General features: G+C 36.4%; 1 protein-coding gene across 2 annotated transcripts in view; it reads left to right on the forward strand.

Moving 5' to 3' along the window:
• The window catches only part of LOC142543720 (pre-mRNA-splicing factor ATP-dependent RNA helicase DEAH1-like), a 30,455-nt gene extending 19,814 nt beyond the window's left edge, over positions 1 to 10,641 (forward strand). For both annotated transcript variants that reach the window (XM_075651126.1, XM_075651132.1), the window contains 17 exons: positions 943 to 1,006; positions 1,247 to 1,326; positions 1,440 to 1,507; positions 1,577 to 1,634; positions 1,864 to 1,921; positions 2,001 to 2,066; positions 3,836 to 3,904; positions 3,980 to 4,069; positions 4,527 to 4,613; positions 4,946 to 5,061; positions 5,134 to 5,200; positions 5,557 to 6,603; positions 7,496 to 7,558; positions 8,522 to 8,746; positions 9,546 to 9,608; positions 9,709 to 9,781; positions 10,349 to 10,641. In XM_075651126.1, the coding sequence (XP_075507241.1) occupies positions 943 to 1,006; positions 1,247 to 1,326; positions 1,440 to 1,507; positions 1,577 to 1,634; positions 1,864 to 1,921; positions 2,001 to 2,066; positions 3,836 to 3,904; positions 3,980 to 4,069; positions 4,527 to 4,613; positions 4,946 to 5,061; positions 5,134 to 5,200; positions 5,557 to 6,603; positions 7,496 to 7,558; positions 8,522 to 8,746; positions 9,546 to 9,608; positions 9,709 to 9,781; positions 10,349 to 10,401 (2,347 nt within the window). In that variant the 3' untranslated portion in view covers positions 10,402 to 10,641. The remainder of the gene's footprint in view (positions 1 to 942; positions 1,007 to 1,246; positions 1,327 to 1,439; positions 1,508 to 1,576; positions 1,635 to 1,863; positions 1,922 to 2,000; positions 2,067 to 3,835; positions 3,905 to 3,979; positions 4,070 to 4,526; positions 4,614 to 4,945; positions 5,062 to 5,133; positions 5,201 to 5,556; positions 6,604 to 7,495; positions 7,559 to 8,521; positions 8,747 to 9,545; positions 9,609 to 9,708; positions 9,782 to 10,348) is intronic.
• The last annotated feature ends 5,569 nt before the right edge of the window (positions 10,642 to 16,210 follow it).

Raw genomic sequence — 16,210 nt, forward strand, 5'->3', positions numbered from 1 at the left:
AGTCGCCTCCTTCAATGGAATCTTCATTCTACTTTGGATAAATCCTCCTCCTGTTCCTTTCACCTTGATCTTAGCTGCCCAAGATCTCTGAAGAATAATGTATCAGCGCTAATATCCTCCAAACCGCCCCAATGATCCCCAATAACTTTGAAAATGGCAGGCGACCATAAGTTCCAAGGTAATCCAAAGATTCTAACCCAACTGTTGCAACAGTTAAAACCGTGTCCGACGAGTTGAAAATCTGGCTGCCACTCCTCAAAGACCAAAGACACCCTCTATCGAAGAATCCTCTTTTCAGATTTAGATAATATGAGAATTAAGCCGGATTTGAAGGCCACCATACAGCTTTATTGGCTTGGAACGGAAATAAATCAACCCTCCTATTGACAGGATCGCCAAGAACAATCTGAATCTGCTCCCACGAGATGTTGACCCTACCTTTGGTGACGATAAGTGCTTCATGACAACTCCTATCCGTCCTTTTCCTACCACTGCCCTCCATGTCCGAGGCTCTCATTGTTTCTATCTAACTGGTGAACGAAGTTAACTCTTACTGGGGCTTTTCCATGATCAAGGATAGGTTGATCCTTCCTCTGACGGTTCCCTGAAGTAACTTGATGAAGATGTTGGAAATGCTTTTCCACCCTCCCGAGTTGTAACCACTAGGCACAATGATGTACTAATTTAGATTTTAGTCTGAAGAAATATTTCATTACTTGGTTCAAAATGATTTCGTTTTTGCATTGATGTACCGAATTTGTATCAGAACTATTACTGTCATGGCAGTATTTAGTTCTCATAGAACCTTATGCATGCTGCATGCTTTGCTTTGAATTAGTCTAAACTTGTTTTCTTTCTCAAAATTAGCTGACTAAATTGTGCACACTTTATTTCTGAGCGAGGAACTATTCCTGGTCGATGAGAAATTTTTTGTTTCTGCAGGTATAAGAAAGAGATATACGAGCTTGTTAAAAATCGGACAGAAGAATCTGATGACACGAATGAGGTGTTTAACTTTTTTCACTGCTTATTTGAAGTAGCTAACATATGATTATTTGTTCGTTACTGGTTACTGTTGACTTGACTTATATTCAAATGTCTCTGAGCAGCTAGGAAATTTCATAAATAATCTTCCTGGCTGTAGTACAAAATTTTGATTGCTTACATGCTTGTTCATCTTTTTTTAGGCTTGTTTCATTTATTGATTGAGAAAGTTACTACTTAGATTAATATTTTGTAACTGCAGTATAGAATCCCTGATGCATATGACATGGAAGGTGGTGTAAATCAAGAGAAGAGGTTTGCTGTGGCCATGCAGCGATATAGGTCTATCAGAACTTCAAATACAATTCTTCCCTGGCTACTACACACACACATACACACATTACGGACATAATATTCAAGTGCCATTAAAGTTGTTTCAACTTGTCATTTTCCAGGGATCCTACTGCGGAGGAGAAGATGAATCCCTTTGCTGAGCAAGAAGCGTGGGAGGAGCATCAGATTGGTAAATCTTCAAATTCATCTATGTTCACTTTCGCACGAGGATAATAATTCAGTTGGTATGGTATTTCAGGGAAAGCAACTCTTAAATTTGGATCTAAGAATAGGAAGGAAAAACACGAGGATTTTGAGTGAGTTGTATTAAGTTTTGATACTGCATTGTGTTTATGTTGGCTTGGCTCATAATTCTATTTGCAACACCCCCACCCCAATTATATAAAGCATGATTTTAGCTTATAATGGCGATCAACTGAGATTGCTTGTATGTTTGCGACTCTGTTAACCTTGTATATGAGTGGCGTGTAGTTGAAAAGTTAAGTTGTTGCCTGGATGCTCATTGCGCCTTTTATTGGGTTGTAGTTTTGTCTTTGAAGACCAAATAGAGTTCATACAAGCAGCAGTTATGGATGGTGTGAATGTATGTGTTTTCGACATCACATGTTTTAGACAGTAGTCAGTGCATTTTTTCTTTGTAATTGCTTCACTTTGGTTTGCAGGTTGAGCAAGACTCCATTGAGTTGGTCGAAGCATCTGCTGCCAAATCTGCTTTTGAAAAACTTCAGGTGTGTATATTTTTATCACTCATTACATTATGTGGAAGGCATGCAAGGCGAGTTGAATTATTGGTCATGATAATATTCATTAGTTTGAAATAAATAAGCGATTAAACTCTGGCAGCTCAGTCGTCCAATTCGCAACTCTGAATTTGATCTTCTCCCAGACGTCATCCACGGACTACAACAAATCTACGAATATTTTGTTGTTCCTTTCCAGCCATATCGACCAAAAAATGTAATGAATCACCAGATACCAGAAGCTCGTAAATCGTTTCCCGTGGAAAGGCCTGGCTCCATAATGAAGAGGTCCTGTGCCTTACTCGGAAAAGTCCATTCAAAACCCAACTCTTGCAGCACTCTTATCCATATTCCACTCGAAAAAGAACAATGCACCAATAGATGGTCCTGATTCTCCTCTTGCTTCCGACATAAGCTACACCATTGCGGCATAAAACACAGTCAGGCCACCTTCTTTGCACCGAGTCACAAGTGGGAAGTTTCCCCAAAGCCACATTCCAAGAGAAAACTTGAACCTTTTGCGGGATAAGTAATTTCTAGATATTATAATAATAGGAGAATATCTGAAACCCCTAACAAAGAACTCAACTCACTCACTTCCCCATCACTCAAATCCATTCGGAAATGCAAAACCCATGATAACGAAGAATTTAACTGATTTCCTTCCTTTTGAATGTAACGGATAATAGGCTTGTTATGAAACAAAAAGATCTGAAATAAAACTTGTAACATTCTTTAAAAGATGACTCTTTCTACCACTTTTCCTCCCAAAATCTAATGATATTCTCCCCTTAGCCACTACTCTCACCAGTTGATGAAATGCTTGGTAAGTACAAGAAATAAATTTCCAGGGACTTCTAAATGTAACGCTCCTTGCTAAACCCACATCCCATCCCTTATCATGCATCTCATTTTTGCTCATAATAACCTTCTTCCATATCTGCGTCCGCTTGACATATCCTCTCCACTACTATTTCCCCAGAAGTGCCTTGTGCAGTTATACCACAAACAAATGTTCCCAATACCCAGCCCCCTCTAACTTTCCGTGTACAAACCTGCTCCCACACGACCAAATAACAATGTGAATATCCATCAAATTCATCCCGTAAAAAATCCCTCGTAATCTTTTTCATAACCTTCGCTATACCTTTTGATATCCTAAAAAGAGACATGAAATACATTAGAATTGGAAAAGCATTCAACACTGCCGAAATCAAAGTTGATTGTTCCCCCTTGGTAAAAAGGTTTTCTTCCAGCTCGCCAATTTCTTCGACATGTTAGACACTACGGGTTCCCAAAATTCAGTTTTCATTGGATTGTCCCCTAATGGAACCCCTAGATATTTAATAGGCCACTTTAATAACATTCACTTGGTAGTAAATAAGTTGCATCATTTCCTGATGTTTTGCTATTGATACATCACAAATTTCCAAAGAAATACAAGAGCAGCCTTTAGTGGAACTTGTTTCCCACCTTGGTGTGAGATTACGGACTTGCCCTTTAGGTAATACAAGGGCAAGCAAAGAGCCTTTTCATCAAATTACATACAACAAATATAGCTCTTTTATGGGATGCATAAGAAGTTGCATAAGTTATAAGGCTGTTCTTACATACATAGTTCTTGAAAGGCCATGATTCTCGGGTCACAAATGCTCTGTATTCCCCTGTAATAGTTAAAAATTGAACTCAGTGTATGATGATGTCAAAATGTGGGCTGTATAGTCCTCTGATTTATTCTTTTGATCCTTAATTTTCAGAATGACAGAAAAACTCTGCCAATTTATCCCTATAGGGAAGAGTTGCTCCAGGCTATTCGTGATCACCAGGTTGGAGATTTTCTGTTGCCCACTTCACTTGTTTAATCTAGGCTTAGTAAATATTCACATTTCATTAATTTGCAGGTTCTTGTCATTGTTGGAGAAACTGGTTCAGGAAAGACTACGCAGATACCTCAATACCTACACGAGGCAGGATATAGCGAGCGTGGAAAAGTAAGAAATGCTTAATCCAATTATATGTTTTACATATATTGGAAATTATATATTAAGGCCTGCTTGATCAAATCTTTGTTGTTGCCCTGTGTATATTTTAATTTCCAAGGATTTTGCTTGCTGTGTTCGTGGTTTTTTTTTTAAATCAATCTGGAAATTCTCTATATATTTTTTAAAATTTACATAATTGTGATGCAATCTATCAACTCTCCAACCTTTTGATCCTAAATTTTTGTTGGAAAAATTGAATTATGGAATTAAGAAATGATTGGTACTTTTATAAACTTGTCATTGTCTCTATAAAGATCTTATTTGGGGCACTGGAATCTGTTGATCTGAATGTCTCACCTATTCATTATTTTCCTGTTAACATAGTGTTAAAAATGGTAAACCATATGATTACTGAAGTTAAGTGGAATGTCAATTTTCTAATAATGATGACATTTCTCGTGGACAGATTGGATGTACCCAGCCACGCCGTGTCGCAGCAATGAGTGTTGCTGCTCGTGTTTCTCAAGAAATGGGAGTAAAACTTGGGCATGAGGTATTTTTTTGTAATGAATATTGGTTGGTTGCTCACATCAGCTCATTTATGAGTTGCCATGGTGATTGTCAGATGCACCTTTAAACTGTATGTTGCCAGCAAGTTGTCGAATGGCAACCATAGCATATAGACTCATGGTTCATGAACTTCACTTGTTATGATGTGCATTGTCATCAAGTCACGTGTAAACAAGCACTCTCATGATTCCTTTGTTTTATTCCTGTTCGATGTGTTTCAATATCAGTATTTATATGCTGATGAAATATTTGCACAAAATTATGGTTGCATGCTTACTCATGGATATGACGTGGTTCTCATGTTTTGTGTTTCAGGTTGGTTATTCTATTCGTTTTGAAGACTGTACTTCTGAAAAGACAATTGTTAAATACATGACGGATGGAATGCTATTACGTGAATTTCTTGGAGAGCCTGACCTTGAAAGTTACAGGTGCTTGTTGTACTTGGAGTAACATTAATGGTTTTCTATTCACATTTTAAAAAGTTTTGCAAAATTTTCCAGTGTGGTGATGGTAGATGAAGCCCATGAAAGAACACTTTCGACGGACATCCTTTTTGGCTTAGTTAAGGTAATATTTTGCTTCTCTCGATTATTTTTTGAGATGTAAAATAGTCTCGATAAAATCCATTTGTGGTAGTGTATTGTATATGATCTGAAAACACAAGAAAATTATTTAGGACTGTATCTTTTGAATTATTTAGGATTGCATCTATTTTTAAACGAACCTTAGTAGGAGCTGAAAAATATCCGAATTCGTTTTCTTTTTGCATTAATGAGCTTTCAATATCGTTTACAAGAAACTACGCTTTTAGTCCGCTAGTTCTTTTTTGAAACAACAGCAGCTAATTGTTGCATGAATCCAATGCAATTTCGAGTAGGATCTATGTTTCTCACAATCCTTGTTATATTTTTTTGGTGCATTAGGACATTGCTCGGTTTCGCCCTGACCTCAAATTGCTCATTTCAAGCGCCACTCTTGATGCTGAAAAGTTCAGTGATTATTTTGACTCTGCGCCAATTTTTAAGATACCTGGAAGAAGATTTCCTGTTGAAATACACTATACTAAGGCACCTGAAGCTGATTACTTGGATGCTGCAGTAGTCACTGCTCTTCAAATCCATGTGACACAACCACCAGGAGATGGTGATATACTAGTTTTCCTTACCGGGCAGGAGGAGATTGAAATGGCCGAAGAGATTCTTAAGCATAGGACTAGAGGATTGGGAACAAAAATAGCGGAGCTCATCATATGCCCAATTTACGCAAACTTGCCAACAGAGCTACAAGCTAAGATATTTGAACCCACTCCTGAAGGGGCACGGAAAGTTGTCCTAGCCACGAACATAGCTGAAACATCATTGACGATAGATGGGATCAAGTATGTAATTGATCCGGGATTTTGCAAGATGAAGTCGTATAACCCCCGGACTGGAATGGAATCACTCCTGGTCACTCCTATATCAAAAGCATCAGCTAATCAGCGAGCAGGTCGGTCAGGAAGGACAGGCCCAGGAAAATGCTTTCGATTGTATACTGCTTATAATTATTATAACGATTTGGACGATAATACCATCCCCGAAATACAAAGGACCAACTTAGCCAACGTGGTCCTTAGTCTAAAGAGCCTTGGCATCAATGATCTGCTGAATTTTGACTTCATGGATCCTCCTCCATCTGAAGCCTTATTGAAGGCGTTGGAGTTGCTTTATGCTTTAAGTGCAGTTAACAAGCATGGCGAGTTGACAAAAGCGGGTAGAAGGATGGCCGAGTTCCCCCTAGATCCTATGCAGTCAAAGATGATTGTTGCTTCCGATAAATACCAGTGTTCTGATGAAATCATCTCTATTGCTGCTATGCTATCCATTGGAAATTCTATCTTTTATCGTCCCAAGGATAAGCAAGTTCATGCAGACAATGCTCGCTTGAATTTTCACATGGGAAATGTCGGAGATCATATAGCCTTGCTCAAGGTCAGTGGGTTGAGTTTCTTAAGTGCTTTTTTCTGCTCTTGTGTTTTGTTTGATTATTCTTGATTCTACCAAGTAAAACAAAGTACATAATCCTCTAGCTCTCATGTGAGCCTTTGGCAGCCTAAAAGCCGAAATATGTATCAAATTGTCGAGTCTCTTATCAAATCTGTCATCTGATTAACAGAAGAGCGGTTGTATGAGTTGTAACAGTAAGGTTTTCGTTTTGAATTCGCTTTCTGTTCTCCCAAGTTTTCTTGTTAAACAAGTAGTAAGTCCATGGGAGGGTGAAAAGACATCCCTATAAAGAAATTGGCATTTGTGCTTTTAGAATACAACAATCTACGAACCGCCAAATTTTGACTTAATTTGCTTCTCATAGGGAACTGCTTGAAACAAAATATAAGGAACAACACAATTTTTACGTATTTTCGACTAGTGGACAGAGTTAGGAATGCATGAACATAATAAATGCATATCTTATTGATCAAGTGCATTAATAATATGCGTTATTCGATGATTTGTTTATCAATTTAATAACATGTTGCAGGTTTCTTTTTCTATTTCTCTTGCTTCAGTGATTTGGTGGTTCATTCTTTTTCGCATTGTTTTGTTATTTTGAATTGCATTTAGTTGTCAACAGGAACTGCTTTATTGTTTGGCCTTCGGAGAAATTTTTCTTTTTGAGTTAAGGATGAGGATATTTTTGTGATGCTCATTTATCATCGCTATAATTGCCACATTCCATTTCTTTATGAGGTTGGTGTGATATTGGAGTGCGGGGATGGAAATTGATACACACAGGAGAATATATAAGCTATGCAGTGAAATCATACATTTGAAAGTTTCTGCGCCTGCAAGTTTAATTTTGTGATGTTTGTGGACATTTTTTCAGGTGTATAGTTCGTGGAAGGAAACCAATTATTCAACTCAATGGTGCTATGAAAATTATATTCAAGTAGGTTTGATATTCCATTTTTTCCTTTTAATATTATGCCATCTCTGTTTGGCCATTATTTACTTGCTTCAAAGAGATGGTCTGGTTGTTCTGTTATTTCTGGTTAGCTGTTCTGATTATGGGATCTGATGTTGCTGTTCAGCATTCACCACTCAGTAATGTGATACACTTGGTGAATTACTGACATAAGTTGATGGGTTTCAATCTTCTCTCTCACCCGTAGCCTGACATGATCAAATAACTCCCGATTTCCTATGAACTCTTGCTTGTATGTCTTTTTCCGGTTTAGTCAAGTCCAAATTGACTAATAATTGATCACGGTCCAATTTTACTATCTCAACATGATGGGCCATTACCGATGGACGTGAAGATTCATGAATCCGGAGCATATTCGCTTGTGTGATGTAGAATATTGGAAAATAATCTTGTAGCTGTTAATTAGCTAACTAGTCATCTACGGTATCTTAGAAAATGGTCAAGAGATCTCTTAATTTGTAAATTTTTTGGTATTACAATTTTTTGGGAGATTTGATAGCATATCATTTCCTTATTTGTAGATGTATTACCACCTTTATATTAGGGTTGTACAGTGTGCTTTCTTTTCACAGGAATACAATTTAATCTCCTCAATTTCCTCAAGTGATGTTTTTGAACTTTTTTTACTGTGATTATTGACTTGGAACCTTTCGGAGACATCTAGGTTTCTAACTTCTAACCCCCTGGTATGACACCTTGGTTGGGTTTAGTTCATATGTTGTAGCCTCTGAACACATGATTCATTACTATGAATAGATGGAAATTGTGAATTACATGTGCTAGATGACTAATTAAGTTATCTTTATCTTTCACGTATCACATCAAGAGAAGAAATTTTAAAGCTGACTGCGAGAGTTTTCATTGTTTTGTTTCATTACTACAATACTGAACTTTGGCTCATTAAATGTTATAATTTATATATTTCAGGTCAGGAGCATGAAGAGAGCTAGAGATATACGGGATCAACTGGAGGGGCTGCTTGAAAGAGTTGAGATTGAGTTGACCCCAAATCCCAATGATTTAGATTCTATAAAGAAAGCCATAACTTCCGGATTCTTCCCCCACTCAGCGAGGCTACAGAAGAATGGATCCTATAGAACTGTGAAACATCCGCAGACTGTTCAAATTCACCCTAGCTCAGGTTTAGCTCAGGTAGACTACTTATTTGTTTGAATATCCAAAGTTAATGTTGACTAGAATTTTTCTAGGCTAGATACACCAATTTTGTGAGATATATTTGGCACAGCGATAGAAGAACCAGTCGTTGAGTAGTTTCTGAAATGCCAACATCTTTTATTGACTAAGATATCTGAATATTAGAAAATGTGAGTTTCGAAGGTTAGACTTGAAGATGCAGTGCAATTTCGTGGTAAGGTTTGACCAGGTGGTAGTGTTGTGATGGTGAAAGTCATTGAAGAAAAAAACAAATAATTTCAACTTTGGAAGAGGGGGAGAAGAAAATGAAAGAAAAAAGAGAAGGAAAATCAAATTTTGGGCATGGAAAAATGGAAAAGAAAATATAAAAAAGGGAAACAGGGGTTAGGTGGCATGAATTAGGCATTATTGATGGTTTGATATTAATTTTAACTATCATTATTTTGTTTAGATAATTCAGGTTTTTTTTTCTTTTAGTTTTCCAGGATGAAAAGGTTTTTATGATCAACAAGAAGATCAAGTGTATGGTAGTTTGTAGATAAAAATGTGAACAATAAGCTTTCCCCCAAAATTTTCGTAGTGATCGGATATTCCTTATGTTAAATTATACATAAGATGCATAAGATGCTCCCACCCCTTGGAAAAATAATTTTTTCATTCATTATTTGTTAATTATGAAGTTATCCTCTCTGTTTATAATTTTATGAATGTGATGAGTAATAGTATATTTACATTTAGATATGATAATATTGGAAAATATATAAGATTGTATCGCATTCTTTGTTGTCCTTGGCAGGTGCAACCAAGATGGGTCATCTACCATGAACTAGTTTTGACAACAAAGGAGTATATGCGACAGGTAAGAATCTTCGGATACTTGCCTTCCTATGTAAGATCTGAACAGGGTGTAACACTGCCAACTTGCCATTATGGAACTTATGAAAGAATTATAAATATAGGTGACTGAACTAAAACCAGAGTGGCTCGTTGAAATAGCTCCTCATTATTATCAGTTGAAGGATGTTGAAGATGGTTAGAAATCTCTCCCTATGTTTACATGTCATATCCATGTGGTTTGATGTGCATATCATTATTTTACGCAAGACTTTCTTTATATTTTTTTCAAAGCTGCCTATGATTGTAATAGGGACCCAATGCTCATGAAAATGTGAGTTTTTACCGAAATGCTGTTAATCCAGTTTTTCTTTTTTTATTTTAAAAACCATTAGATGCAGATGTTTGAAGCATCATATAATAATTACCTGGTCATTTCTCCTTTGCAGTCAATACATTGTGTCGGAACACCATCCATTTCTCAAGGGCTAGTATAGTGACTTGTTGATAGAATGGAATTTTTTTGTCCTTGCATCAATCTTTGGGCTTCGTAAAATCTTATCTATTCCGATGACTGTCACCCATTAGCGCTTAACAAGTAGACAAGGATAAAAGTTGCCTCTGCCAATCATTCTTTATATGTTTTTGTTAGGATACATGTCTTGGTGTTCTATTGATAATAATATCAAGTCGAGTCATATTCTATTCCAGAAATTGATTATGTCTTCTCAAGGTAGTCACCTACTCACGAAACTGTCTTTGCAGTGGGATCAAAGAAAATGCCTCGTGGTGAGGGCCTAGCATCGACAAATGGTTGATAATTTTAGTTGATCGTGTCAGGGTTGGATACGGGTGCATTGCAGCAAATAGCTGTGTTGAAGATGGCTGGACATGTTTATAAATTGCCTGTGCCACTGGAACAGGTGCTTAGACTGTATATTTGACCAATGTATGTCCCATTTTGTAGAGTTACACTTGTTTTCCAACTTTTAACTTTATTATTCTTTTTTAAAAAAGGTAGGATATTTTTTTTATTAATAGAAATGATATTATATTGATTAATAAAATTAATTACAGGTTCACATAAGATGTAGTTATATCCATATTCAAAATAGATTAAAATAATATTAGACCCTAATTCCTATGCAAATATGAGATCGATAACGATCACAATCCTCTAATTTTATCATGAAATTTTGAATTTAATCTTGTTCTAACACTGTTCACTGAGTCTTCTTGATTTTCGAAGATCTTATTCCTCAACATTCAAAAACTTTCGCAACCTTTCAAATCTTGTCTGATATCTGTCTTGAATAAATATTAAGTTGATATGGGAGACACAAGGGACGACCTCGGCAGAAAGCTGAAAGGGTTTGTAGGTGTTCGGCAAGCCAACTTGTAATCTTTATTTTAATAATATTTTACTATTTTATTCGATTATGGCATTATACTTTATATGTATATCCATGCAATCAGCATAGATAAAATCCTTGATTATACTTTAATACAAATGAATCGTAACTCGATTTTGAAACTCATTTGTAAATACTGCATGATCTAAATTTGTTCCTAGTCGATTCAGCCGCATAAAACATGGATAAATGTCGCTTAAGCTCGAGAGTAGTATCTCTGATGTTGTGTACCGCGTTTCTTGGTAAGGGCATAGAGATGTCCAAACATGCAGATAGGTAGTCATATGATGATTATACCGAACTACCCTCCCTCGGACTTTCTAAGTGGTTATCATTCATCGAGAGGATAAGTCCGTGGTTGTGATTGTACACCATTAGTCCTTACGATCCGGGACGACACTGAGGCTCTATATGCTAGGGCTATGCTTTGACTCGTTTACCGACCCCAGGAGGGTCATCAGGTGGTGAGATTGGGTACAGTTGCGACACATGTAGGAGCCAGTGCATTGTAGTCAAAATTCACCGCTCGCCTACGGGTGTGGATATCCGATGTGATATGATGAATAATAGTGTGTGAATTATCTGGCCAGAGTATGAGATGTACGTTGGAGAAGGAGTTCTCCAATGGTACATGCGATGTCACTATTATATGTATCACATAGTTATCGAATTAATATGCAACCCTCGATGAACCAATGGTTGCAGATTCGGTCAGGATATATGAGATGAAGGAACCGTACTGTACGTTAATCATAATCGATTGGTTCTTGCAGGCACTATCAGTGATACCTAGGGGATCATGGGACGATGCTACTAGACGTTCTTACCATGATCCGATGGGTGCAATCAGAAATGAGTTCTGACATTCTTGATCAATGAGTTGATTAAAAGAATGAGGTTAACTAGGGTAAACCCGAATAAGAATAAATGTTATTCTGAATCACATGGAGATGTGAACCCACGGCTAGCTGTATCCTTGAACCATTGAGGGTCACACAAGTATCGGATTCTATGTTCCCGTTGAGTAGTCAAATTTCAAGGAGTTGGAATTTGGCGACTATAATTTGATGGAGATCAAACAGGAAGCTTGTAAAAGAGTTTATGAGGTGATTCCATAGGATGGAAGAAATGGAAGTTAGCATGATTGCTAATATAAGGAAGAAGAGTGGAACTGCATGTTTTGTGAAGGAGTTCACTAAAACTGGCAGCTGCCTAATATGGTAAGTGAAAATTTTGATTTTTGAAATTTTTTATTTTATTATATGAACAAGACTTATATCCTTGATACATCGGTGCTCTCGGATCGTCGATCGGGGTTATAATGAGTTCGGAATCATTTATTTAGTGAATTTGGATTTTACTAATTAAATGGTGGTGCTAGTAGTAGTGACTATTAACATGCACAAATTTTCATAGATATTCTAGAGGAGTCTAGAGTTAAATTAACCAATGATTTAATTTATAAATTAAATAATGTTTATTTAATTTAATATACATATACATGTATATATTTTACATGGTGATATAAAATATGTGTATATGATATTATTATATAATGTATTATTAAAGTTTAATAAATACATTATATATTAATAATATGAGAATTTAATTAGAATGAAAATATAGAGTCCTTGTGGGAGAGGGACTCCTAATTAGATTAGGAGTCTCACTCTATAAATATACCATAAGTGGGCATAATTCATGAGAGATTTTTCTTCCATAAAAGTAACAAATATTCCTTCCCAATATTAAAGAAAACTCACGGCCACCAAGTTTTTTTTTGGAAGAAAAATCAAGTCATGTATTTATTTGATTATTGACTTAATTAGCTCCAAAAATAATCATTGATTAAGAATCAATGAGTTTTCTTACAAAATTCTCTCGGCCCCTTTTGAAAAATAAATTTCGGCCATCAAGAGTCTTCCATCGCTGCCCCGCCGTCGCTGCACCGTATCCAGATTTTAGAAATTCGGAGGCTACGGTCTCAACGCACAAACCGTTTGTGATTTCTAGTGCAATCCAAACGAGGAACAAAGTTTCTGATCGTGAACTTAATTAGGCGATCAAATTTGAATAGCCGTTCGTAGGAATTTTAAAGAAAGGCTATCTCCACTTAAACACCGGAATAGTTTGGAGTCCAGCATTCTAAATGCCCTATGAATAGTTTAGAACACACGACGTCCCAAGCAAAAAAAAATTTTAAACTTCCGTTGCGTCTTGGATGCGAGAATACGATGCATCAATAGTGGTATCAGAGCCTGTAATTCTCAATCGTGTGTTTTAATTAAATTGTGTTGAGTTTATTATTTCTAACCGCGTAAGAATTTTTATGAAAACGCCCCTAAAAAATTTTTTTGAAAAAAAAAATATTTATATATATACTGTTCACGGGCAGCGTGAACAGTTCCCGCGGGCAGAGTGAATAGTATCCGCAAATTACTGTTCACGGGCAGCGTGAACATTACCACGGTTAGGTCAGTTTTTTTTTTTCTAAAAAAATAAATAAATAAATAAATTTCGGGCAGCGCGGTCCGAGAGGGACCCGAAAACTTTGGGTCTGGGGAGATTTTCTGATTTTTCAAAATTTTGGGTTAAATTGGTATTTTGTGAAAATACGGACGATTTCACCCCTACAACAATTTTGATAAAATCAATTTCTTACAAAATAAATAATTGAAATATGATTTTAATTATTTATGGCAAAAGATGTTTTACAAGAAATTTAATTATTTGAAATTACATAAAAGTGTTTATTTAATTTGATAATTATGGCGGTTAGTGATAATTTACAAGACACATGATTTATTGATAATATGTGATATTATAGAATTTATATAATATATGATATTATATTTTCAAAGGATGATCGAGAGCCATGACCAATGTGCTAGGTGTATGTTAGGATATTTTACGTGTTGTATTTTTGATTATTTGATAATTAAAAGTTGACATGGTTTATGGTCCGTACCCACCCCCTAAATTTGTATCCCAATGTGCCATAGATATTTAATGTAAATATTAGAATTAGTGGGAGATCAAGATTTGAAGAAGGTGTGCCCGATCATCGGAAAGAGTTTTGAAGATCGAAGACATGTAAAATATTGAAAGTTTATGTAATATTGCATTTGCATCCCTGCATTTACCTAGATTATGGACATGGATCCATATGTGGCTCGTACGGATCAATTTGCTCTCGGTTATCTATCATCCTTTATTATTTATGATATATGTGATATATTATAAATAATTTGTTTGTGCATTATTACTAATATAATGACAAGAGTTGCATGAATCCGACAATCATACAAAAAATCTTGGCAAGAGTTTTAAAATTAATGATGAGATAAATTTTTAAAATTAAAATATCTCATTTTGGATGAGATTCAAAATATAAATCGAGCCCATTAAAATGATAATTAAAAGAAAGTTTAATAATTCCTTGCCTTCCATCAACGGTGGTTGCATGATGAACGCTACCTGCGGTCAGTGTCTGGCTCATATTATTGGGGAGGCCTGGACGCCGGAAAGCTGTGACTTCCACTGACATATTTGATGTGAACTACGTTAAACTCCCATGACTTGGGCTCATATTATTAGGGGATTTCATGGCGACCGTCTATTAAGGTTCAAAATTGATGGGCCGGGCTCGAAACGTGAAGAGAAAGGAGATCATATTATTGGACCCTCCTCAAACGTGAGGCAAAATTACGTAAGGGTTGCAAGGAGTTGCAATTGGGTTCTACCTTTTGGAAATTATGATTGGCTGATATTATTCGGGATCATAATTTTGCAATTGGGCCTTGTGTACTCACTAAGGAAATTGGATTTCCCGTTTTTCATCAGAGGGTGGTGAAAATGTCAAAATAGTGGGAGACAATTCGTAAAAACAAAAGTCCATATTTTACGTCTCACAAAATATTTTAAAATAGTCGGTAACGTTTATTCTGTTTTCATATCAATATATTTATGATTTCGTTGCGTAATTCATATCTGTTATTAAAACAAGCTAACCGAACACTAATTTTCAAGATTGGCTGAGAAAAATGTTCTAAATTCGGAGAAAATAGCGTACACACTAATGTCAGTCTTGTTGAACTGAAAAAGCATGCAAGATGGTGGGACCATAGTATGCAAGTTAAAGTGTTATGTGCTCGCTTCTATATCAAATGAACTGTAGAGACAATTTGAGAAAATGTTGAATGCTATTGACATTCGAATACACATGCAATAGTTGCATAGTGTGAAAATCGCACAATGATGCACACCACTTTCAAGGAGCTCATGACTACACGTATGCAAAATGGGGCTCTTGTCCATGAGTATGGTGTAAGTATGATTGGGCCTATTGAGAAGGCGGTGGGCCTTGAATTTGACAAAGCCCGCTAAGTCAGAACATGTTTGCTTCACTGCAAGAAATCTGGACATAAGAAATTATCTGGGCCAGTAATGTTTTGGCAATGATAAATGAATGTTCAAGTAAACACAATTTCAACAACTACCAAAAGAAAACAAGATAGTCTAAATCAAGCACATTTGTGGCACATTAGGCTAGGACATATTTCCCAAGGAAGGATCCACAAGCTAGTGGGAGAGGGCATGTTTGACTCGTCAGACATAAACTCTCTAACAGACATATGAGTCCTGTCTGAAAGGAATAATGACCAAGGCCCCTTTCCTAGGGAAAGTGGAACGTGCACATGATCTGTTGGATTTGATCCATACAGATGTGTGTAGTCCGCAAAGTGTTAGCATGAGATTTGGGCATTCCTACTTCATTACCTTTACCGATGACCATTCGAGGTTTGGATATGTGTATTTAATGAAATAAAAGTCTGAAGCATTTGAAAAGTTCAAAGAATTCAGAGCAGAAGTAGAGAAATAGTTAGGAAAGAGTATTAAAACACCACGATTAGATCGAGGTGGAGAATACTTTAGTACTGAGTTTCAAGACTACCTTAAAGAGAATGAGATTCTCTCACAGTGGACTCCGTCTGTCACACCGCAGTTGAATGGTGTGTTAGAACGTCGTAATCGGACATTGATGGACATTGTTCGATATATGATGGGATTCACTAGGTTGCTGTCATCCCTTTGGGGATATTCGCTTGAAACAGCGGCAAGGTTGTTGAATTAAGCCCATACAAAAGCAGTGAATAAAACTCCATATGAGATATGGATGAGAAAACTGTCCAAATATTCTTGCTTAAGAATATGG

The sequence above is a fragment of the Primulina tabacum genome, chromosome 1, assembly GCF_025594145.1.
Source record: "Primulina tabacum isolate GXHZ01 chromosome 1, ASM2559414v2, whole genome shotgun sequence".
Taxonomy (NCBI): domain Eukaryota; kingdom Viridiplantae; phylum Streptophyta; class Magnoliopsida; order Lamiales; family Gesneriaceae; genus Primulina; species Primulina tabacum.